General features: G+C 32.9%; 1 protein-coding gene across 3 annotated transcripts in view; it reads left to right on the top strand.

Annotated features, from left to right (window-relative positions):
- The window catches only part of LOC130441231 (guanine nucleotide-binding protein G(o) subunit alpha), a 112,994-nt gene that overhangs the window by 37,842 nt on the left and 48,195 nt on the right, over positions 1 to 26,957 (top strand). For 2 of the 3 annotated variants that reach the window (XM_056774812.1, XM_056774813.1), the window contains exon 2: positions 2,176 to 2,383. The exons of the other annotated variant lie outside the window; for it this stretch is intronic. In XM_056774812.1, the coding sequence (XP_056630790.1) occupies positions 2,266 to 2,383 (118 nt within the window). In that variant the 5' untranslated portion in view covers positions 2,176 to 2,265. The remainder of the gene's footprint in view (positions 1 to 2,175; positions 2,384 to 26,957) is intronic. 3 annotated transcript variants of the gene reach the window in all.

Genomic DNA, 26,957 nt, shown 5'->3' with positions numbered 1-26,957 from the left:
TGAACTACCCTTCGAAGATAAATAATTGAAGTTGGGTGCCATAAATTCGAAGCGGTTGGGTTCCGAAGTTGCTGTATGATGATCAAATTCCTCGATTGCTTCAAACTCGTTGCAAAGATTTAAGAAGAAGCTTTTTTGCAATAATTTATCACCCTTGATGAGACATCTCACGAATACGGCTCGCGATTACTAATATACGAGGATCAATCAAATAAAAACGAAACTTTAATGATTGAGATTAAAGATTTACAGTCGTAGAGGAACCACAACGAAAGTTCTAGTCCACTGGCCCTATCGATGATTGAAAGTGGACAAAATTTATCGCTTGGTTTGGGTGAACTACCCTTTGAAGATAAAGAATTGAAGTTGGGTGCCATAAATTCGAAGCGGTTGGGTTCCGAAGTTGCTGTATGATGATCAAATTCCTCGATTGCTTCAAACTCGTTGCAAAGATTTAAGAAGAAGCTTTTTTGCAATAATTTATCACCCTTGATGAGACATCTCACGAATACGGCTCGCGATTACTAATATACGAGGATCAATCAAATAAAAACGAAACTTTAATGATTGAGATTAAAGATTTACAGTCGTAGAGGAACCACAACGAAAGTTCTAGTCCACTGGCCCTATCGATGATTGAAAGTGGACTAAATTTATCGCTTGGTTTGGGTGAACTACCCTTCGAAGATAAATAATTGAAGTTGGGTGCCATAAATTCGAAGCGGTTGGGTTCCGAAGTTGCTGTATGATGATCAAATTCCTCGATTGCTTCAAACTCGTTGCAAAGATTTAAGAAGAAGTTTGTTTGCAATAATTTATCACCTTTGACGAGACATCTCACGAATACTAATATACGAGGATCAATCAAATAAAAACGAAACTTTAATGATTGAGATTAAAGATTTACCGTCGTAGAGGAAACACAACGAACGTTCTAGTCCACTGGCCCTATCGATGATTGAACGTGGACTAAATTTATCGCTTGGTTTGCGTGAACTACCCTCTGACTATCAAAAAAGATTGCAATATCACTTTTCTAATAGTTTATTTTAAGGTTTTTCAAACACACATTCCAGTATTTGTGCCTAAAAGTATTTTTACAGAAATCTAGCGGTAGTGAATATATGGTAGAAGCTTCGAATACTTGCTAGCTTCCGTTTTCTGCACATTTCCATACCATTTGATGGTATGGATCCTCCTTGAAAGTTAGGAGTGTTAGAGCCCTTTCATCTAACTTCATTTTTACTTAACCTATTGGTGGAAACCAACGACAGCTCCCGTCTTGGTGTTTGCACATCTGTATACCATTCTATGGTATTTTCTTTGGATTTTCAATTGGTAGATTTCCTTTCCTTAACTTAATTTTGCCCAATATTGTATTAAAAACCTCCGCCAGATCTCAATAGGGTTTTTGCACATCTCTTTGAAATTTGAGACGTGGATCCATTTCCCAATTTTCATTTGTGTTTACCATCGGAATTGAAAGCCTTTCCAATGCCTATTTTATTAATCATCCGATGATGAGATAAAACTGCTCAGAATTTCTTCGTTTTCTTGACTTTCCTGAAATAAATTCAGAATGGAATCTATCGCCAGATTTAGACGTATGAGAAAAAAATTTGTAATAATGCTCTCAGAATATTTTAAGACTGTAACCTCAGTTTGTTTCTCATCGTACTAGCACCACTTCAACATATTTATTCTACAGAAGGTTACTGTCGAGGTTTATTCCCAGATATTTCAACTTCAACAGAGGAAGAACTTCAAACCCAGAAGTTTTCTTTTCCGGTTCGATGATGTGATCTTAGATGAAGATGAATTATTCAAAAATTCTGATTCCAACCTCAAAGAAGTCGCACAGAATGATCTTGAATTTTTGGGGTCTGGAAGATACCATGTTACTGATAGTTGTTTCTTGCTATTAAGTTCTTTGTGGTTTACACTTTTACGATTTTTGTCGCTGTTACTTTTATTTTTAGTTTGTAGATTTTAGTGACTTGTAGATCACTTTCAATTCCTATAATCACCATAGTAATTGGCTCAATAATTCATAGTGCTAGATTAAAATTCTTTATAATCGGTCATAGGATTTTATTTCGTATTAACTTTATTTAAAATTATTGTTAATATAATTCTTCAAGATGCTCTGTATAAATAAAACTGTTTGGTTTGTAGAAATAGGTAAAAACTTTTTATAAAACATATATATTCTTTGAGAAAGTGTATAAAAAAAGCTTCAAGACGTCGTGCATCGAGGTTTGTGCCATGGGGTGCACAGTTTCGGCAGAGGAAAGGGCGGCGATTGCCAGAACGAAACAGATAGATGAGTCCCTTAAGGAAGAAAAGCAACGATCCCGGCGGGATGTAAAGCTACTGTTATTGGGTATGATTTATGTTTTTTTTTATTATTATTTTAACATATTTTCACAGGTTTGTTGTTGAAATTATATTTGTAATGAATTATTACTTATTACCAACTGTTTTACGCACTTTTACCAACGTTGAAACATCCCCAGTTGAAATACTAATTATTTATATTAAAAAATTGCAATGATAGTAGTTCTTCTGAATAAATCAAGAGATAGAGAACCATGATAATTCAATTAAATAGAAATAATCTCCATCACTGTGCAGTAATGTTTTGACCTTCAAAAGAAGTGATCTGTTCTTTTCATGTAGACTGCTGCTCTATAAAGGCTCTATAAAAGGCTCTATAAAGCTTCAGAAGGCTAGAAGACCTAGGAATTGACGTGCAGAGTGATAAATTTTGGAATGATATAAAGTGCTGCAAAAGTTTCGTCGAATTAACAACAATTTCCTAGCCCTTAGAATTCTCGTACTCAAAACTCGCTATTCCTCAACTTTAGGTTAGGCTGGTCGATGAAATTTTGGAGTGAGACTGGTGGCATTCGATGGCACACACATCACATCAGAATTGTTCACTTTACACGTTAGTTTTGACCCTAGTCCTTCTGCCTACTGGTTCAAGTAGGCTGTTGCTTTATAAAGGCTAATTTTAAAAGCCTCAGAAGGCTAGAAGACCTGGGGCATTGACGTACAGAATGATCAATTTTGCTGTCAGAGTTTCGTCGAATTAACAACAATTTCCTAGCCCTTAGAATTCTCGTACTCAAAACTCGCTATTCCTCGACTTTAGGTTTGGCTGGTCGATGAAATTTTGGAGTGAGACTGGTGGCATTCGATGGAACACACATCACATCAGAATTGTTCACTTTACACGTTAGTTTTGACCCTAGTCCTTCTGCCTACTGGTTCAAGTAGGCTGCTGCTTTATAAAGGCTAATTTTCAAAGCCTCAGAAGGCTAGAAGACCTGGGCATTGACGTGCAGAATGATTAATTTTGCTGTCAGAGTTTCGTCGAATTAACAACAATTTCCTAGCCCTTAGAATTCTCGAACGCAATAAGCAAGTATATTCCTCGACTTTAGGTTAGATTGGGCGATGCATTTGGACTAAGACTAGTGGCATTCGATGGCAGCACTTTGTAACACATCAGAACAACAGCACAACAGAACACTTTACACGTCAATTCCTAGGTTTTTAACCCTAGTCCTTCTGCCTTCTGGTTCAAGTAGAATGCTGGTCTATAAGGGCACAGCGCTTTGTCTTCTTACTGACAATTCTGTGCCACCCTTTTCTGTTTGGGGTATTCGATCCATTTTTTCGACATTTTCATTTTTTCCATTGCTGGCTTATGATTTTTAAAGTCAAAATATTGTAGGACATCATTTTTAAGGTCAAAATTTTAAAGCACTACGCTTTGCCTTCTGACAAACCAATGTCAACTCAGTGTCATCCTTTTTTGTTTGCGGTATTCGATCCATTTTTTCGCCATTTACATTTATTCCACTGGTGGTTTAAATTTCAGTGAAGTTGGAGCTACAGGCGACTTTATTTTATTTTAGAACGTTTTTATCGATCTTACCGTTGGACATTGAATGAGCGTGATATGAATGCAAACGACTCTCCAATGCGTAAAGTATCAAAAATTTATATTTTCACTTTAATAATTTCAATAATTCTTTCACGTTTTCAGTTTTTTATTATACATTAGTGATAAAAAGTAACGAATGGAAAGCTGAATCAATAAAACATTTCAAGCAGCTCTTACCAAAGAACGGAACGTATAATATGTGGCAGCATTGAAACACTCGCTTTAGGGCCTTTTTACATTACGCTGGCAAGCCACGAGACTAGCCACGTCGCCGGGTACGTTCCCATATCACCAAATATTAGAGAGTGCACTTCTGTAGCGTGGTGCAGCCACGGCCCGGGTGCCCATCCATCGTATAGTTGAGATTAGCTTCTGTATTCGTAGATGTTGTTTCCACCCAACTTTTTGTCACACCATTCGCCACACATTTTGTTTACCAGAGGTCGGTGAAGGCGAATTACCTCAAAGATGGAACCAAAAAAGCAGCGATATCATTTGTTTTTCTTTTTGGAATATCGGACGATTTTTTCCTTCACATTAAACTTGACTTTGTCTATAAATGGAATATATGACTGATTCTAATTGACCCTCAGCTAAAGTCTCATATTATGTACGCTATAGTTTCGTATTTCTTCGTTATTTTATACAGGTAACAAGAAACTTGGTTGCTATTCGATTGAAAGCAAACAAGAAAATGTGATTAATATTATCGTTTCTATTGTAAATTAATATCATTAATATACGAGGTTCCATTGTAAATATTGTCGCTTTATTTCTGAATGATCAAACCAGAACTGGATATAAATTCTTTGGTATAATTTTTCCATAATTTTTTACACTAGAAGAGAAAAAATCACTGTAAACCAGAGGTGTTAAACTTAATTTTGCAAAGGGCTATATATTAAATTTTGAATTCGTAGGTGGGCCAGGTTGAAAATAAAAAAGTGATAAAAGATGGTAGGTAATTATGCCGAGCTCGAGGATCCAGATACCAGATTTCTCTTGTTTTTGACAAGCTCATTGTAGTTAGTTTAAAAATTGATTGGAGATGTTCATTCGTAAGTCTTGTGCGATGTTTCTAATGTAAAAATGTAATAGCGTTAATCTCATTATAAATTTTTCTTCCAAAATACTGTCCGATTGAATATCTATTGTTGAATTGCGTAATCAAATTTTGCAGAAGTTGAGAATATTCATCCAATTTTTTTCACTGTACCAAATGATTTTAAATGAGGGAAATGCTCCAAAGTTTGATTTTTTACCTGATTCTCCCACAGCCTAAACTTTGTTTCAAAGGCTTGAATATATTAATACATTTGAGCGACAATCGGATTTTTACCCCGTAACTTTCGGCGGGTGTAATTTGGGCGCTAACCATCCTTCTTTACCTGTCTGACCAAGAAGGGTAGATAATCCGACATGTATTTTCGGCGCTAAGAAGTGCAGGTAGGTCGAGTCATAAAATAACCCAATAAAGGGAAAGTTGATAGATAATAGGTCATTTCTCTTATAGGAAAATCTAAAAATACAAAAATATATCTTATTATAAATGTCGGTGATTTAATAAATAACTGTATTTCATAAATCATGTACTTCAGTCGTTTAGCGCCCAAAATACGCATAGGATTAAAATGGCCCTTCGGTCTTGGCGCCTAGTTTACATGTTGTAAAAAGTACATTAATCCTTTAGCGCCCAAATTACATCCGCCCGTAACTTTATATTCAGATCAGTCAAGTGTTTATTCATATCTACCAAAAAGGCACAATCAATCCAACAGTCATTGTCATAATCAAATGATTTGTCTTTTTTTAACATGAAAGCTTGAATAGGGTCACGTTATGCAAAAAATTCGGCCAAAATATTTTAATTAAAAAGATCTTTTCCGAAAACCGAAACTTTCATGATTTTACTTTAAGTGTTTTGCCATATACAGATAGTTTTAACTCGTCGTGGGACACCCTGTATATAAAAACATAAAACTGATTAATGATTAATAAATTATTTGATTTACTGACGAAAAATTACTCGGTATAAAGTTGTTTCAAGGAAATGAGAAGATGATGTCAAATTTTGCGGACTTATTATTTTGGATGATTTTGGATTATTTTGAAAAATAAACTATTTTTCAACTATAAAGTAACTTTCATAGAAGCGTCTCTCTTCATTCTAATAGCTCTTATTAAGAACGATACGTCTACTATTTTCTAAATAATTAGAAAACAGCAGTTAATTGTTAAATCAACTATAATACTTTTTATATATTTGGCATACCTTTTTAGCACATTATATAATAAACGTAATTGATATACTGAACAATTTGACCTTGTGGTATATGATACAAACGACAAATAAAATCATTTAATGGATAAAAACGAAAAAATAGTAAATTTGTATCGGATGTGAAACTAATGACTCCATAAAACATAAAGAGACATAAATAATTCAGAGGAAATACCGCGACTACATTAACTTGTTGCCCACATATGTTACCAGGAATTTATTTTTTTTAGATAAGCAAATATCTGCAAGGTTTAAATAGTCAAGCATCTTCAGTGTAAAAATATTTTTTTGTCATTTTATTTGTTATTTGATACTTTTGAGACAACGGATATGCTGAAAACGAGTTTGGAAGTCACACAAAATAAGGTTAAATAAATTAGAATTCGAATAATTTAAGAAAAATTATTGTTGTTTTGATTATTGCTACTATACAGGTTGTCCCAGGACGAGTTAAAACTATTTGTATAGTAAAATCATAAAAGTTTTCAAGTTTGGGTTTTCGGATACAATCTTTTTGACTGTAATATTCTTATTTTAAATGGAACACGCTGTATATTAATACATTTTTGGAATATACGTGAAATTTTAGTATACCTTTATCTTAAAACTTTTTTCTAAAAATGCATACTTTTTAAGTTATTAATTTTTTTGTAAAAAATTTGACCGTCGCAGATCCTTATAAATTATTTTTTTACTAGGATACCATTAAAGATATGAAAATGGTTTCTGTTTGGTTCCTTTTAGCAAGGCAAGACGTATTTGAATCTATTATCGAAAATGTTTCTTTTTATACAGGGTGGGTATAAGAAGTGTTCAAAATTTAACTTCATAAAAAAATTTAGACCACACCTGTATCTCTAAAGATTTACAGAAAACATTTAATATCTGGAAGGTCTAGGAAAGTTTACTTATTTTTTACCCCTGAATTTATTAAAAAACCGGGTGATTCTATTTGAAAAAAAAATAAGAACAGAAACTATTTTCATATTTTGCAACGGTCAAAAAAGTTTTAGCACAAAAGTGTACTAAAATTTCACGTAGATTTCAAAAATGTACTAATATATAGAGTTTTCTATTTGAAATAACAAAGTTACATTCGAAAAGATTGTATTCGAAAACCCAAACTTGGAAATTTTCGGAAGTATTTCGCAATATACAGGTAGATTTAACTCGTCGTGGGACACCCTGTATTCTTATGTGTATCTTTTAAAGCAGGGGTGTGCAAAACCCGGTCCGCGAGCCGGTCCTTTTGCTTACTTTATCCGGCCCGTTTAGAAATGACGCATCCATTTTTTTTAAACTCAATATTTGTTTTTGACAAATATAATGATAAATTGAAAAAGTGAATTTTTAGTCTATTGGCTATTGACAAATTTTTCACAAGTTCTTCACTTCATTGAAAACATCCGTGTGTCAATAGCATACGTTCTCCGGCCCTAGGGACATTTTGAAAATCTCATTATGGCCCGCGTTCAGAAGTACTTGCCCAATCCTGTTTAGTATTATTCTCAACGTTGCTGTTTAGAAGTGAATCAGTTGATTCGTGGGAAAAATGTGTTCACAGTATAAACGAAAACGCTGTTTAAAAAAACGAGATTCTGACAGGTGAGAAAAGTGAGAAACTATCTAACCTTACATATCAATACGGAGTGATAAAATAAAATCATTTCGCAAAAACATTGATGATTTAAAAACCAAAAGAAAAACATTGAAAACTGGTTAGATTCCTCAGGTTGAACACAGGTATGCTTAGTTCCTCCAATACCGAAGCAGACATACACTGATCTCAGGAGAGGTTCTCAATGAAAAAGCCAGATTTTTCTAAAATAAAATAATGGGGAAAGATGATTTTCAATCCAGTGAAAATTCAAAATGGAATTCGTCCGAGAATATTCGAATGTAAAGCTTAGTTTACACTTATTTTCTCACATACATTTCCTCGCGAATGTATATACGGTGTGAAACAGCCAAATAGAACCAATTCATTAATAAATTATACGGGGTATGTTGAAAAGAACCCTTGGACGATTTGTATTTTTTAATTGCGCATTTGAAAAAAATCTTATAGGTGCTATACCTATACAACTGTTGTTGTTGTTGTTGTTTTCGTTATATTAACATTATAAAAAGAAAATTATTTTATATCACAAACAATACATTAATTTCAATGTGTGACATGTTCAAAATGCTCGCCGCGAACGTCCAGGCAAAATGGTAAACTGTCTTCTAACGTTACTCAACATCTCAGGCGTTACTGATCTAATTGCAAGTGTGATTGATCTAATAAGAATATCTTTTATAGTTATCAAAGTTTTGTATTCAATATTTTTGACATATGAGATCAGGAGATCGTGCTGGCCATTCTAGCGATCCGCGCCTACCTATCCACCGATTTGGTTCAGGTTTTACCGAACATTGATATGGTGATGGGGCGGTGCTCCATCTTGCTGAAACCATACTGTATTCGCAGGAACTTCTGGGTTTGCTAAATCAGGATATAAGTCAAAATTGACCCGATTTTTGAGCAGTTCTAAATATTCGTTTCAAGCCTCTATTAATGAAAAAGGGACCTACGATACGATACGATTTCCAACGTTGGTCAGTTTTATTTGTAATAGAGAAGGAACATTTAGTTACGAGCCACTAATGAATTCTAGATTAAATTTTTTATTCCATGCTACATATTTACCCTCATGGGCAAACTTCTTTTTACCCCATGCTCTTGTTTAGCTCTACTGTCCCAAATACATATAAGACTCGGGAAATTTGATGCAATCATTTTGTTGACCGAAAAGAATGTTGGTCATTGTATCCTATTTTTTCAAGACACCTCAACATTTTATGTTACATTTTGAGCTGTAAATGAATAAAATCGAGTTTGTATTGCTTCAGCTCATTTATATCAACAATTTTTTGATATTTGAACATTTTTCTCAACTAAAGCCGTAATTTTGCTCTTTCGGTTTTGATGCTTACAGCTCTGAAGTTTGATTAAAAAGATTTAAATCTCTTACAAACCATCTAACTCATTTTGGGGGAAGCTTTTCGATTTATGTGACACACCCTCAAAATCAACATCATTTCGTGATGATCTTGGTTCTTTAATGTCTTATTCTAAGTGTTCAGATTAGGGTTGCCAACACCTTTTTAGAAGAAATAAAGTAAATTTACTTCTATGAAGAACATTAAACAGTATTTTAGAAAAAGTATTTTTTTAGAGCTTCTCGCACAAATTATTAATTCACGATCTATTTTGAAAACTTAATAACTGAAAAAAGTCTTTCAGTAAATGCTGAAGTGGTGGGAACAGAGGGTAGATATGAGACAATTTTAGTTACGTTTTCAACTTCTAATGAAATGTTTACTAATAAATGGCTTCATTTTTGGCCAGTACTCATTTCGAGAAAGTCTTTGTCTTCTGATATTTCTTCATAAATTACTTTGAAATTTGTTAATTCTGAATACAAATAATCCATACCAATATTGAGTCTATATAAATTTAGATTATCTATAATTTTCTCAAAATGATCAAATGTGACTTCAATGACAAATAGCTAATTAAAGAAAGCAAGTCCTCTAAATACAAACTACCCTTATAAATACAAAGTTATTAATAGTTCTATTAAAAACTTCTTGGGAAGACTTTACAATAGTATTTAATCCTTTTTTTTTATTTCAAGACCAAATTACTTATCATTTTTTTCTTTTAATTAGCTCAGTCTTTAAATCAGTCATTATTTCCTTCTAATCTTTTGATTGTTTTATTGAAAACATTTAATATATGACTAACATTAAGAAGGTAACTATAAACGACGATATTTTCTACATTCTTATCCAATATTAATAAATTGCATTATTGCAACATCAATTAAACATTTTATTAAGTGGTATAACAAAAAAAAGGTCTACGCGAAAAAAGGTCATTAAAACGCACACACTCGCATTTCTGTCAGAGAGTGACAGTCTTGAATATTTGACATTGACAGATTCGTTCAGAAACTCAATGTGATTTGTTTGTGGCTGCACTGAGCAGTGAGCGCCCTCTGACGAAATAAAAACAAATGTGTGTCTAACACATAATAATAATGGGCTTGCATTAAAAAGTATAATCTAGTGAAAAACAGTTTAAAACTGTTTAAAACAGTTCAGATATATTTTTTGAGATTTTTTGGACTCAGGAATTGTCTTCGAAATGGTTTCGTGGTTTTCCTCAAATAGTCAGCGTTCCAAATTTAAATGCGCTCCTTTTATCACTTTATTGGGGGCCCAGAACTTCTCATTTTCATCCAAAAGCATCCCAAATTACTCCAAGTGGATATATTTTACCATTTCTGACTAATTTTTCACAATATTTACATACACATTCTCCGTATACAAAGCAGAAATTATCTGGGTTGTTTAAACAACGTCTCTTTGAACTACTATTAACACCATAACATTAGATACTGATGTTAAAACAGTAAAATACGCTTGTTATCGATTAATATATACGTTTTAATGATAAGAATCAAAAACAAAGTCGAGATTTAACAAAAACAAGTCATAAAGTAAGTGAACTTTATCATCCCCAAAATTCGCAGCAACAAACAAAAAGTTGAATTTAGTTAACTCAGTTAACCTGGGATTGTTAGAAATTATTTAGGTAAAGAGCGAAATTGGAATTTATTTCGATGTTTTCCCGAAAGCTTTCGTCAAACCTAAGATAATAATTTTCGGAAGAGACTGTTGTAAATAATAATTTTTTTCCTGTTACACCGTTTTTCATTTAATTTAAAATAATTTCTTATATTATGAAATACAACTCGTTTACTTTTATTTAACTCCAACATAATTGACGTTATTTCGGAAACTATATTGATCGAACAGAAAATTTTGTACCTAATACATGCAGAAAGTATCTTTTTTGCCTTCAGTGACTTGCGCGCACTTTTCTAACAAAATGTTATACAAGTATTTGCATCTGGGAACGTGACTGATTTATCTAAACTGACAGTTTCATGTCGGAACACTAATAAGTCAAACAGCTGATCTACGTCAAACTGACGGCCGTGGGGTAAACAATTATTTCTATCGTATGTACCCGTGTTAGCTTTTCTTGGTTTTTCCAGTTTGTTAGATTTGTTTTATATTGTTTTTTTGTTTTGTAGTGCTACGAGGACTTCGTAGTTACTTTCTAGATCTGTTTCAGTGAAACTAATACGACTAAAGCTGAGTATTTTTGTAGTTTTTCTAATGAGTCTGCATGTAAGCTTTCAAGCAATTACGGGAGTTCTTTAGACATTAATTTCCACTGTTGCTTTCAAGTTTATTAAGCATGTGTAGAATGCAAAGGGATAACCCAGTGGCAGCTGAAATATACAAGGACGAACTAAAAGCTTTAGGTAGAGCTAAACACTTTTCATTCGATGAAAAGAGCGTCAGTATTCTTGCAAATAAGTTCATGAAAACGTATTTGTTTACCCCACGGCTCGTATTTTCAAATGGGCATCAGCTGATTTTGACAATTCATTAGATTGCTCAATTGTTTACATTTAAGACAGTTTGAATTTGACAATTTTAAATATAGACCAAATTAATCATATATTTCCGCGGCAGAAAATGAGGTTATCAAAATTGTAGTAAAAAGAGTTGATAAAAAATGAGTAATGAATCGAATAAAAAATCGCTGGATTCCCTAAACAGTATTTTGAAAATTCCAAAACCACATTATTATAGGAATATAACCAGCAGTTTACAACTAGCTAGAAGTAAAATTCTACCTATAATCAATGATATACTAAAATCCGTCTCTGCAAATTCGCTAAAATCGTCAAATCACCCAGAAACCGGTTATTGTATCACATTAGATCAGTACAATGATATCATGGGAGCAGTACAACTACTGAAAGAAGTAGACGCAGCTTTGAGGAAAAATTCAAGTAAGACCCAATTCAATGAAATATTCAAGCACCCCAATTTAACTTTTGATACCAAAATTAAAGTTAGCAGAAACGGAAAAATATACATAGACACGTCAGTATTGAATCAACTAATAGATCTACATAATCTTCTAGGAGATATAATTGATTACATGAAAGAATTACTCCAGGAACGACACCAATTTTTAGACAGCAACGAAGAAATGACATCGTACAAATTAGAGACTAAATCTTCGGAAAGTTTAAACGAAACCCAACAAGTACGAGTTGAAAAAATCACCAGAGAAATTTTAACTTGTCTAACTCTACCTCTAAATACTGATTTTACTGTGATGACATCAACCAATACCAATTCTAGACATGAATTAACAACTTCACCCGATGAAGTTAGTTACAGGTCAAGATCTAATTCCCAAGAAGCTAGACGATCCTCGAGGGACAGTCCTCTTAACAAGGCTGGTGCTAGAAAAATAATTATCAAATGTATGGCCGATTTAGACAAAGTACGCGATTTCCTCGAAAGGGAAGCGTCCATGCATTCCATGAACGTGGAGAAATCGAAATCTCAACATCTTACTACCGATCAAGCTTCTAGACGAAGCGTAAATTTACTTTCAACCGAAAATACTGAACCTCCACAAGACTCGTGCTGTTGCGCGGATACCTGCCCAACAGAACAACCATTAGAATTCACATGGAAAGAAAATGGAGAAACTGGTAGTAAATTAGTTATTTGTATCAAAGGTAAAACAGAAGAAGACGATGATATACACGTTGTGATCCGCCAATGTCCGGAATGCCTCAACTCCAAAGGATACGGTCCAAAGGAAGTACAAACGCGTCGATCTTCCGCAGAATACCCTACTGATGAAACCGAACCTGTACACGATATAGATCGTCCCGTTAAGGAAAATAGCAGATTTTCTACAGATCTCAGAGATCCGAGTAGACAATCTGTCGAACGCAATAGATCTTCATTAAAGGGATCTATTAGATCGGATGGGGGTCAACACGAGGCAAAAAGACTTTCGATTGATAAGAATCAAAATATAAATGTTATTTTTGATCCTGATAATCCATCTCATTCTGTTGTCGAAGGGCCTAATATTCGTCTAAACGATACAATAAATCTGAATCTTTTAACCAATGAGTGTAATCAAGATTTGGTGATATCTTTATGTGTTAAACCAAAAGGTCAAAAGTCGAAACATGTTTTAAACATGGATGATATATTTAACGAGTCTCAAGCAACTATAAATAAATCTAGAACGTCAGTAGAACACCCGGTTAATAACGAAAAGGTTATTCCTATTTTCCGAACCAAGATTTGTTCATCTATGGAAATTGACGTAGATGTTGTAAGATCAAGACTCCACACAATCGGCTTGCAACATCAGAATATGGATATTCAGAGCAAATTGAACAATCTCGGTATCAACAATATTCTTAGAGCCAGTAGGCCGGCGAAATGCGGTAGAATGGCGGTACTGGATGAATATTCTTGTAAAAATTTACCGTATTCGGCTAGTCTTAGATCGCTTCCTTTGTGCGATTGCGATATTCAACTTGTGAATCAAAGTTTAAATATGAGTATGAATAAAATGAAACACTCGACAATTTTAGTTGGAGAAAATTGCGTGGAATCGGATAACAAAAAACAGAGGGATAAATATACTACAATATACTTCATGTATATTTTCAAACAGAACGTCAAATTTTTTAATACGATGGAGATAAAGAAAAAATGGTTGCATCGTAAACTAAATTATTATATTTATCTACAAAAACTTGTTTATTAATAATTCATTAAGTCTAAATTATAACGTGTGTTGGTTTTGAATACTTTACTAATTTGTTCTACAGTATATGTTTTATAAAACAATTGTCAAATATTAATTGTTATCCTTTTTTAATTATCGTAATCAATATTTAATCCTGAAGCACATCAGTTGAAAAAAAGTTACACAGTTAGAATTATCATGCTGGTTTTATTTAAAAAATTATTGTGGTTGTAATGAACTGATTAAAAGTTAATACTACAAAATAAAAAATAGACAGAATGCTTCAAAAATCTTTTTCTCTTTTGTCTTATGGTTATTATATTTTCACTTGAAGAAGCAAAAAATACGGTAGAAATAACAAACGATTCTGCCGCTTTCAACGGCATCATATTGATCAAATATATGATTTGTATTATAATGCAAAATTTCATAATAAAAATTTTATACCCCTGATCCAAGTAAAAAAGGGGGACTCAAAATTTATAGTAAATAAACGGCTTTTTAGGTGCTCAAATCAAATATTAGGTGCACTTATAGTTTCTGGAAAATTCAAAAAATAAGGTCTACACTTTGCACTCCCTATTTAAATAAAAACTATTTTTTGCCTTCAGTTTCACATAAATTAAATGCTTATCATATGCAACAGATTCTTTTTAAGAAGTAGTCCATTTTCAACATTTAACCATCAAAAATTCCTTGAATGACTTTGGTTTCCATGACCTCACTACAAGTGGTGGATCTTGATCAGACGGGTGCTTGCTCCAAAATCAATGATCGTATTTAAAATTGATTTCATTTCTATTTTGTTCCATAACTCATTTGATTAGATTAGGTTAGATTTAAGTGCTCATTAAGTGCAAGAGATTCATGCCAACAAGAATTTTATTATCAACTTTTAACCTTAAATATTCGTTGAATTACTTTTTTTCCTATGACCACACTACAAGTGGTGGATCTTGATCAGACGGGTGCTTGCTCCAAAATCAATGATCGTATTTAAAATTGATTTCATTTCTATTTTGTTCCATAACTCATTTGATTAGATTAGGTTAGATTTAAGTGCTCATTAAGTGCAAGAGATTCATGCCAACAAGAATTTTATTATCAACTTTTAACCTTAAATATTCGTTGAATTACTTTTTTTCCTATGACCACACTACAAGTGGTGGATCCTGATCAGACGGGTGCTTGCTCCAAAATCAATGATCGTATTTAAAATTGATTTCATTTCTATTTTGTTCCATAACTCATTTGATTAGATTAGGTTAGATTTAAGTGCTCATTAAGTGCAAGAGATTCATGCCAACAAGAATTTTATTATCAACTTTTAACCTTAAATATTCGTTGAATTACTTTTTTTCCTATGACCACACTACAAGTGGTGGATCCTGATCAGACGGGTGCTTGCTCCAAAATCAATGATCGTATTTAAAATTGATTTCATTTCTATTTTGTTCCTTAATTCATTTGATTAGATTAGGTTAGATTTAAGTGCTCATTAAGTGCAAGAGATTCATGCCAACAAGAATTTTATTATCAACTTTTAACCTTAAATATTCGTTGAATTACTTTTTTTCCTATGACCACACTACAAGTGGTGGATCTTGATCAGACGGGTGCTTGCTCCAAAATCAATGATCGTATTTAAAATTGATTTCATTTCTATTTTGTTCCATAACTCATTTGATTAGATTAGGTTAGATTTAAGTGCTCATTAAGTGCAAGAGATTCATGCCAACAAGAATTTTATTATCAACTTTTAACCTTAAATATTCGTTGAATTACTTTTTTTCCTATGACCACACTACAAGTGGTGGATCTTGATCAGACGGGTGCTTGCTCCAAAATCAATGATCGTATTTAAAATTGATTTCATTTCTATTTTGTTCCTTAATTCATTTGATTAGATTAGGTTAGATTTAAGTGCTCATTAAGTGCAAGAGATTCATGCCAACAAGAATTTTATTATCAACTTTTAACCTTAAATATTCGTTGAATTACTTTTTTTCCTATGACCACACTACAAGTGGTGGATCCTGATCAGACGGGTGCTTGCTCCAAAATCAATGATCGTATTTAAAATTGATTTCATTTCTATTTTGTTCCTTAATTCATTTGATTAGATTAGGTTAGATTTAAGTGCTCATTAAGTGCAAGAGATTCATGCCAACAAGAATTTTATTATCAACTTTTAACCTTAAATATTCGTTGAATTACTTTTTTTCCTATGACCACACTACAAGTGGTGGATCTTGATCAGACGGGTGCTTGCTCCAAAATCAATGATCGTATTTAAAATTGATTTCATTTCTATTTTGTTCCATAACTCATTTGATTAGATTAGGTTAGATTTAAGTGCTCATTAAGTGCAAGAGATTCATGCCAACAAGAATTTTATTATCAACTTTTAACCTTAAATATTCGTTGAATTACTTTTTTTCCTATGACCACACTACAAGTGGTGGATCCTGATCAGACGGGTGCTTGCTCCAAAATCAATGATCGTATTTAAAATTGATTTCATTTCTATTTTGTTCCATAACTCATTTGATTAGATTAGGTTAGATTTAAGTGCTCATTAAGTGCAAGAGATTCATGCCAACAAGAATTTTATTATCAACTTTTAACCTTAAATATTCGTTGAATTACTTTTTTTCCTATGACCACACTACAAGTGGTGGATCCTGATCAGACGGGTGCTTGCTCCAAAATCAATGATCGTATTTAAAATTGATTTCATTTCTATTTTGTTCCATAACTCATTTGATTAGATTAGGTTAGATTTAAGTGCTCATTAAGTGCAAGAGATTCATGCCAACAAGAATTTTATTATCAACTTTTAACCTTAAATATTCGTTGAATTACTTTTTTTCCTATGACCACACTACAAGTGGTGGATCCTGATCAGACGGGTGCTTGCTCCAAAATCAATGATCGTATTTAAAATTGATTTCATTTCTATTTTGTTCCTTAATTCATTTGATTAGATTAGGTTAGATTTAAGTGCTCATTAAGTGCAAGAGATTCATGCCAACAAGAATTTTATTATCAACTTTTAACCTTAAATATTCGTTGAATTACTTTTTTTCCTATGACCACACTACAAGTGGTGGATCCTGATCAGACGGGTGCTTGCTCCAAAATCAATGATCGTATTTAAAATTGATTTCATTTCTATTTTGTTCCTTAATTCATTTGATTAGATTAGGTTAGATTTAAGTGCTCATTAAGTGCAAGAGATTCATGCCAACAAGAATTTTATTATCAACTTTTAACCTTAAATATTCGTTGAATTACTTTTTTTCCTATGACCACACTACAAGTGGTGGATCCTGATCAGACGGGTGCTTGCTCCAAAATCAATGATCGTATTTAAAATTGATTTCATTTCTATTTTGTTCCTTAATTCATTTGATTAGATTAGGTTAGATTTAAGTGCTCATTAAGTGCAAGAGATTCATGCCAACAAGAATTTTATTATCAACTTTTAACCTTAAATATTCGTTGAATTACTTTTTTTCCTATGACCACACTACAAGTGGTGGATCCTGATCAGACGGGTGCTTGCTCCAAAATCAATGATCGTATTTAAAATTGATTTCATTTCTATTTTGTTCCTTAATTCATTTGATTAGATTAGGTTAGATTTAAGTGCTCATTAAGTGCAAGAGATTCATGCCAACAAGAATTTTATTATCAACTTTTAACCTTAAATATTCGTTGAATTACTTTTTTTCCTATGACCACACTACAAGTGGTGGATCTTGATCAGACGGGTGCTTGCTCCAAAATCAATGATCGTATTTAAAATTGATTTCATTTCTATTTTGTTCCATAACTCATTTGATTAGATTAGGTTAGATTTAAGTGCTCATTAAGTGCAAGAGATTCATGCCAACAAGAATTTTATTATCAACTTTTAACCTTAAATATTCGTTGAATTACTTTTTTTCCTATGACCACACTACAAGTGGTGGATCCTGATCAGACGGGTGCTTGCTCCAAAATCAATGATCGTATTTAAAATTGATTTCATTTCTATTTTGTTCCTTAATTCATTTGATTAGATTAGGTTAGATTTAAGTGCTCATTAAGTGCAAGAGATTCATGCCAACAAGAATTTTATTATCAACTTTTAACCTTAAATATTCGTTGAATTACTTTTTTTCCTATGACCACACTACAAGTGGTGGATCCTGATCAGACGGGTGCTTGCTCCAAAATCAATGATCGTATTTAAAATTGATTTCATTTCTATTTTGTTCCTTAATTCATTTGATTAGATTAGGTTAGATTTAAGTGCTCATTAAGTGCAAGAGATTCATGCCAACAAGAATTTTATTATCAACTTTTAACCTTAAATATTCGTTGAATTACTTTTTTTCCTATGACCACACTACAAGTGGTGGATCCTGATCAGACGGGTGCTTGCTCCAAAATCAATGATCGTATTTAAAATTGATTTCATTTCTATTTTGTTCCTTAATTCATTTGATTAGATTAGGTTAGATTTAAGTGCTCATTAAGTGCAAGAGATTCATGCCAACAAGAATTTTATTATCAACTTTTAACCTTAAATATTCGTTGAATTACTTTTTTTCCTATGACCACACTACAAGTGGTGGATCCTGATCAGACGGGTGCTTGCTCCAAAATCAATGATCGTATTTAAAATTGATTTCATTTCTATTTTGTTCCTTAATTCATTTGATTAGATTAGGTTAGATTTAAGTGCTCATTAAGTGCAAGAGATTCATGCCAACAAGAATTTTATTATCAAATTTTAACCTTAAATATTCGTTGAATTACTTTTTTTCCTATGACCACACTACAAGTGGTGGATCTTGATCAGACGGGTGCTTGCTCCAAAATCAATGATCGTATTTAAAATTGATTTCATTTCTATTTTGTTCCTTAATTCATTTGATTAGATTAGGTTAGATTTAAGTGCTCATTAAGTGCAAGAGATTCATGCCAACAAGAATTTTATTATCAACTTTTAACCTTAAATATTCGTTGAATTACTTTTTTTCCTATGACCACACTACAAGTGGTGGATCTTGATCAGACGGGTGCTTGCTCCAAAATCAATGATCGTATTTAAAATTGATTTCATTTCTATTTTGTTCCATAACTCATTTGATTAGATTAGGTTAGATTTAAGTGCTCATTAAGTGCAAGAGATTCATGCCAACAAGAATTTTATTATCAACTTTTAACCTTAAATATTCGTTGAATTACTTTTTTTCCTATGACCACACTACAAGTGGTGGATCCTGATCAGACGGGTGCTTGCTCCAAAATCAATGATCGTATTTAAAATTGATTTCATTTCTATTTTGTTCCATAACTCATTTGATTAGATTAGGTTAGATTTAAGTGCTCATTAAGTGCAAGAGATTCATGCCAACAAGAATTTTATTATCAACTTTTAACCTTAAATATTCGTTGAATTACTTTTTTTCCTATGACCACACTACAAGTGGTGGATCCTGATCAGACGGAAGCTTGTTGCTCCAATATCAAATCGATTTTAAATTAGATTTGACCTTGAAACATGTCTCATCAAGATCCACCACTTTTAGTGAGGTCATGGAAACAAAAGTCATTCAACGAATATTTAAGGTTAAAAGTTGATAATAAAATTCTTCTTGGCAGGAATCTCTTGCACTTAATCAGCACTTAGATCCTATTTGAATGGATTATTCCTAAGACCATCGATGAAATATCAAAAGCTGGCAGTCCAACCTAACCTAACCTAACCAAATTGTCAGTTAATGAATATAATAAAATTGGAGTCGATTTTAAATACGATCATTGATTTTGGAACAAGCAACCGTCTCATCAAGATCCACCACTTTTAGTAAGGTCATGGAAACAAAAGTCATTCAAGGAATTTTCGATTGTTGAATGTTGAATATGGACTACTTTCTAAGCAAAATCACTTAATAAACACTTGATTCTTATTTAGGCATAACATTATAATCATTTAAATAGGAATTGCTAAGTTTTTAAGTTTTAAAAACCTAGCAGACCTTTTTTTTGAAATTTTATGTATATAACTATAAAAGTACTTAATATTTGATTTCCGCATATAAATAGCATCTAAAAAGCCTCTTATTCACGATAAATTGTCTTTTGACTCGGACCAGCCAATATATTATTGAATTATGGGGGTAATTTTCAAAAATTATTTAAAAAGTTGCCCGCAACTCGCTTTGGTCATGAAGAATTGGAATGATTTATAGAATAACTGGCTCGGATTTTGATTTAAATGTTTTTGTTTCGCCATCAACAACCTTTGTTAGAAATAAAATCTAGAATTTGAATGTTTTACATTCACATTAAGTCCAATAAATAAAGAATTCCAAAACCACCTCGCAAGACTCTCCAAGAATGGATACGTTAAAATTAATTTTTTCATAGTTTACGTTCAACACAATTTTTCAATACATCCTTGTCAATCTCTGACATATTTTAATCACACATAGAAGTAGGTCAACGATTTTAAGATTTGCTTTCTGTAGGTTCAATAAGGTATGATCATTTTTATAATTTAATGCAACTTTTTTTGTGAAAAACTTTTTTATTTTGCATGAATCTGCTTATAACTTCTAAACAGCTATTAAAAATTATCATTTTTCGACAAGGTATTAAGAAAATTGTGTCATACTGATTGTATAAGGGGTATAATGGTTTAAACTTAATAAAGGGATGACTTTTTTGAAATAATTAGCTGGTTTTTTAGATCTAAATGCACGTGCTCTTTAGCGATACTTCGATTTCTTACAGGTGTTAAAAATAAAATACTAGCATGGTATTATAAGCGATTTTCAAATCCTGGTATATTAGTTTTAACATAAAATGAATCTCTTCAATGTCCAGCAACATTCCTCTTATCTCACAAGATCAGTGAATGAATAAATAATAAAATTCATACTGAATATTGTAGAAAGGTCAAGCTGGGGATCAATTAACCAACGCTACCTTTAATTGAACGAATTTAATATATTTGACCTAATTATTTTGGTATGTGTATTATCTGTTGGTGTGTTAAAAACTTTGTATCGTCCCAGTCAAAATCTACTCCTTAATAATAACGGGGACAAATGATTTTTGATACAACGATTATTTATGTTGCATCTAAGCGAAATCGTGGCAGCGTCTGTCGTGAAACTTGAATTTTGAACTGACTCAAGTTTGTTTAGTACAATTGCAACTGTTTCCAAGTGATATGAGTAGTTTAGAAGAGGAAATTATTGATGATCAAATCTATGATCGGCTTTGTTTTGGACTTGGTCTTGCATCCGTTGTCTTGGTCTTGGTCTTGCATCTGTTGTCTTGGTCTTGGTCTTGCCGCCTCATATGTGGTCTTGTGTTGGTTAGTCCGGTCTTGGTCTTGGTCTAGCATTTTTTGACATGAAACATGTTTATTGGCATTTAATCATACATGTTTCGAAAGCTTGGACTTCCCTCTATTTTTTGACATAATCGCCGTTTAGATCAACGCATTTTTGCGTGCGGTGTACCATCTTCTTTATGGCTGAGTCATAGAAGTCTGCCTTCACTCAACGCATTTTCTTAACGAAAAAAATGTTTATTGACATTGAATTATACATGTTTCGAAATCTTAGACTTCCCTCTATTTTTTGACATAACCGCCGTTTAGATCTACGCATTTTTCCGTGCGGTGTACCATCTTCTTTATGGCTGAGTCATAGAAGTCTGCCTTCACTCAACGCATTTTCTTAACGAAAAAAATGTTTATTGACATTGAATTATACATGTTTCGAAATCTTAGACTTCCCTCTATTTTTTGACATAACCGCCGTTTAGATCTACGCATTTTTGCGTGCGGTGTACCATCTTCTTTATGGCTGAGTCATAGAAGTCTGCCTTCACTCAACGCATTTTCTTAACGAAAAAAATGTTTATTGACATTGAATTATACATGTTTCGAAATCTTAGACTTCCCTCTATTTTTTGACATAATCGCCGTTTAGATCTACGCATTTTTGCGTGCGGTGTACCATCTTCTTTATGGCTGAGTCATAGAAGTCTGCCTTCACTCAACGCATTTTCTTAACGAAAAAAATGTTTATTGACATTGAATTATACATGTTTCGAAATCTTAGACTTCCCTCTATTTTTTGACATAATCGCCGTTTAGATCAACGCATTTTTGCGTGCGGTGTACCATCGCTGCGCCGCGAAGATAGCTCAAAACCTCTTCTTTCAGCTCTTCGTCGGTTGTAAAATGCATTCCTCCCAAGTGTTCAAGGAAAAGATGGTAATCACTGAGTGCCGTTTGTTGTCATCTGTCAGCACCTTGCACAAACTTTGGCATATCCTACGCGACTGCTCAAAATGGCGGATTCACTGACATCAGGAATCCTCTCGCTGAGGACTCTACATACCTCAATTTTTCAGTATTTCTTCTTTCACTTTCGCAATTACTTTGTCAGAAAATAATGGCCGGTCACAACGTTGTTTGACAAGGACGTTTGTACGTCCACAGGAGGAACGTTTTTTGCCCACCTGGCGTGAGAATCAAAAGTCACGCTTCCACGATCAAAATGAACGTTGTAAATAATTCACCAGGGTGAAACGGAGCCAAGCTACACGACCTAATCCCATCTAACAGCGTTCCTAGCGTCTAGAGCTCCTAGGTAACTTTATTTTATGGATAACCCTCGTACTTTAGTTGGATTTTGAAATTGAATTATTCTTTTTATATTGTCTTTTTTTATAATAAATTTTTGTAAAATGGATTGAAATAAAAAAAATTGTTACTAAAAAAAAAAGAGAATCCACGATGATTTATACTGATATCGAATGAATCATTGGTTTAACATTCTAGAACTAGTTTCAGTCATCGTACTAATTGTCACATTGTTAATTAACAATTGGTTCGCTACAGTCGGTTACAAAAGTGTATAAAATGCAGGAAATGAATCACATTCCCTATAATAAACTTTTATATACCAGTACAATTTAATTTGCGTTTTCAGTATGTAAAAAAATATTAACGGATGCTACAGTATTTTTTATTGAAATTCATCTATGTACAGTGAATTTCAAAATTATTTAATAAATTGATGAGTCTGACGACCTTTCTGGATACTCTATATAACCTTGTTTACCTTCCCGGAAAGTAGTCATTTAAAAATTGCCGAACGTCAACTCCACAGCGCGAAAGGGCTCCACCTTGCTGAAATTTGGATCGTTGGCATTGTCTTGTAATAATAGAAATTGAAGCTCGATTTCTGCGGTATACAGAGCCACAATAGGCCTCAGTATAGTGTCAAAATAATCAGCTGCTTTTAGGAATCTTTGTAGAGAAGCGGGATTATCATTTCCTCCACGCGTGCTGATTCTGGATAGTTCTACTGTAGTAAATTGTGAAATATATTCAGTTTAAGGTACCTTCTCTAATTTTGCTCATATTTAGTATACAGGATGCTGAGGGAATTGCTGCAATAAATTCGGGAGTGAGAAGATGACGTGAAAATAATGCTGTGACATAAGAAAGTTTTCTCATACAATCCCCCGTTTTATTTTGAATTTTTAAGTCAGTGGGGCTCATGCCCAATAGTTAACAATCAGTAACTTTCACAGGGACAACCTGTATAATCGAAAGATAGCAAAAATTTATTTTTTCAATCGATTTTTCAACAAAACCATACTCTTTGTTCAACTCGATATAATTTATGGTTTAGGAGACATGTAGATTTCTAGATCGTTAGCCATAAAGAGACATTCTGAAAAAAATTATTATAAATTGAAATTATCTATTGGAAATACTTACAGGAGGTAAGTCATATGATGCTCTCGCGTCCTTCTCAGTCTAGTAGTGTGTTTTCCCAACATGCGCCTGAGAATTTTCATCTCCGTGTTCTCCAAGATTTGTTTTGTCTGATTGCTGCTTTGTTAATTCGTGGTTTTGTTTCTTGTCTCAGATGTCGCTTCCGTCATATTTCGTTCTGAAAACATCTTGCGACCTTTTTCATTGGAGCCTTGACACGGGGCTGCGGGATACGTCTCCTAAACAGAATAAGAGTCTGCAAGGCGATCGGGTTTATAGCTTTAATGAAGATTGGAATTAGTTATTATCGCGTCTTGGAGCTTTTAAAAGTGTCCACACAAAACGTATTGGTTAAAAATAAAGCTATAGGGTTATGGGCTAAACTAAATTGTCTAGAAATGGCCATACTATCGGAATTTTGGGGACCTGTGTTAAAACAATTTAATATAGTCGACGCAGATAGTTTTTAGGAACTACGAATTACTTATCACTTTCATGGAAAATAAAAGGGGATATTTTTGATGCTTTTGAAGAAGCTGCTAAAAGATAATAATTAAGAGAAAGTACTTAGACGATGAAAGTTAAAAAAAGTTAATACCTTGTTCCCAATATGAGACCAATTGTTGAGCAATTTGAGATGAGGCAGTATTCAATTTTGCATTTTCATGCAAATTGGATACAAAGTATGAACCAAAAGTGGGAGATAACGCCATAAAACACCAAAAATTGTACCCTCTTGATCTTCCGGATGATCTACAAGAAGAATGTGTTCTTTTACAATAATGCTTGACGCGTAGAAGCAAATTGAGCTTAAGAAAACTTGACCTAATTATTAAGGAAAAGAATTTCTGTATATAGAAATAGCATTTTTTTGTGCACTGCAGTATCAAATTGCAATGTAGAATCTATTTATATTTGTATGGTCTTTTTTTATTGTTAATTTATTCTTCAAATTTTAAAATACGCCACTGCTAATTGTCTTCTTACCTCGTGTTGTATTTCATTCTCTGTTGTAGTATTTGACCTTGTAATCCTAATTTCCATCAAACAAGTTCTTTTGACATTGTCATGCATATGGTTTTCTCAGTGTAAACAGTCATATTATACTGTTTTCCTGGTTTATACTATATGTTTATTCATTGTTAAATTATTTTTTTTAATAATTTCAATTTACTAGCGAATATTTCTGCAAAATTGTCTTGGGAGGTCGGTTTGTTATAATCAATTTCAAATTTTTGATAACCCCCAAATAAAAATCCAAAGCAGTTAAATCAGGACTGCAAAGAGACCAATTTATATTACTTCTTTTAGAAAAATAGATATCATGTACTCCTAATAATGACGTGGGGTTGAATCTTCTTGCTTTTGGTTATAACCAAAGAAGTTTTGTCCTTATGACACCCAATACATTAAGTATCCTTTCCCCATAACGCTTTATCGACATCGTCACTCGTATATAATGAAATTCCTCGTAGAAACTTTGCTTATTCACGTGTTCATCAAGTTAGAAGTGAATTTGATAAGTCAAGAATCTATCAGGATTTCTATTGGAACTTTGAGCTAATTATCTGTTTATAAAATCCTGTACGCCATGATATGTGCCGAAAATGAAGAAGATCTTCAAATATTACTGAACATCTCACAGGAAAACAGTATAATAATGCAAATTAGAACTAGAAGGTCAAATAAAACAAAGCAGAAAGAACTTCAGGTACCTTGGAATTGACATAACCAGTTGTGGAGACGTAGAAGACAAGAAGTCAGAACAAATAAAGTCGTGGGATGTCTTCAGAACGTAGTTTGGGTGAAAAAACTACCTAAGAAAAGAAACAAAAGCACGAATTTACAAAGCAACGAACGTAAAACATCAGAAACAAGGCGAGAAATAACAAAAAACGAAACAACTTTCGAAGACACCACAGAGTTGAAACTTCAGAAAGATCATGTGACGTAGATAACATTAACGAATGGGTGAGACAATCTAGAACCAGGATGATGAAAGATATCGAAGAAGGAATAGTCGATAGATCTATTGAAGAAGATTCTCTCAATAGTTTGGTTTACAAACATGACATTCTCTGCTGATTAAAAACAACGATTGACGCGCTTTTGGAGATGTCAAAACCCGCAGTCATATTTAACAAATTACACTTGATCATCCTTGTTTTAAATACTTATTAACCCCACGTTAATCTTGTTTTTTTTTTAGCTTGAACCTTTTAGAACATTAGTATACCAAAGAGAAGCATTTTTTATTAATTACAAATATTAAAATCAGTTTTTTTTCGTTATAATAAATAATGTATTACAACTATTTGCCTTACATGCAATATGACCGCTTATCTACGACGTCATCTTGAAATATTGAATTAAGATAAATAAAAATTATCTACGTTATGTCTAAAATTCTGTAGTAATCCTCTGAAAGTAATATTTTATGATATAGATTGAAAGAAACATTGATGTTTGGAATTTCTCTCTAATTCAATCTACTAGTAGTGAATGTTTTTTCAAGAATTATTTGATGTTTGTCATATAACGCGGTCATCACCCCAGATCTACTTAATGAACGTATTATTTAGTCGACTATTTAGAATTACATTACAGTTTGATGTTTACCAACATAATACCGTGATAAGTGGTTGGCTCCCAGCACAACACTAACTCAATAATAGTAGCTTTGTATGTAGAACCGCGCTTTCAACTGTTAATTATGAATTCCATTACTATTCTACAACAAAATTTCGTTTCAATTAACCGAGATAAAAGCCCACATTATTTATAAGAAAACTTAAGAAGTGAGAATTAATTTAATTGATTATAGTTCTTGCAAAAGACAGTTATCAATATTTCATAAATACTCATACCAAATTAAGAAACGAAAAATAATGTTCACTCCCCATATAAAATAACAAACCCTCAGTCCACGTGGACTCATTATTTCCACTGTTTACCAATTAAAACATCGAATCGTAAACATTAATGCATTTCTATTGACAAAAGTTTTATTTCTTCGAAATATTCCTGCCAGACAGTCTGCGATAAGCAGGGGCGTCGTTTAGTGAGATTCAATGTTGTTTTTGCTTGACCAATATCAAAGGCTTTTCGAAGAAATCGAAAAATATGAAGTAATATACGGTGTCTTCTGCAATAAAAACAATTCTTCATTCAGAGAAAGTTCCTTTCTCCAGTTTATGACGTTGAAGAAAGTTCGAGC

Source organism: Diorhabda sublineata, chromosome 3 (assembly GCF_026230105.1).
Source record: "Diorhabda sublineata isolate icDioSubl1.1 chromosome 3, icDioSubl1.1, whole genome shotgun sequence".
NCBI classification, from domain to species: domain Eukaryota; kingdom Metazoa; phylum Arthropoda; class Insecta; order Coleoptera; family Chrysomelidae; genus Diorhabda; species Diorhabda sublineata.
Note: the sequence above shows the minus strand (reverse complement) of the source record. Positions and strands in the feature narration are given on the sequence as shown.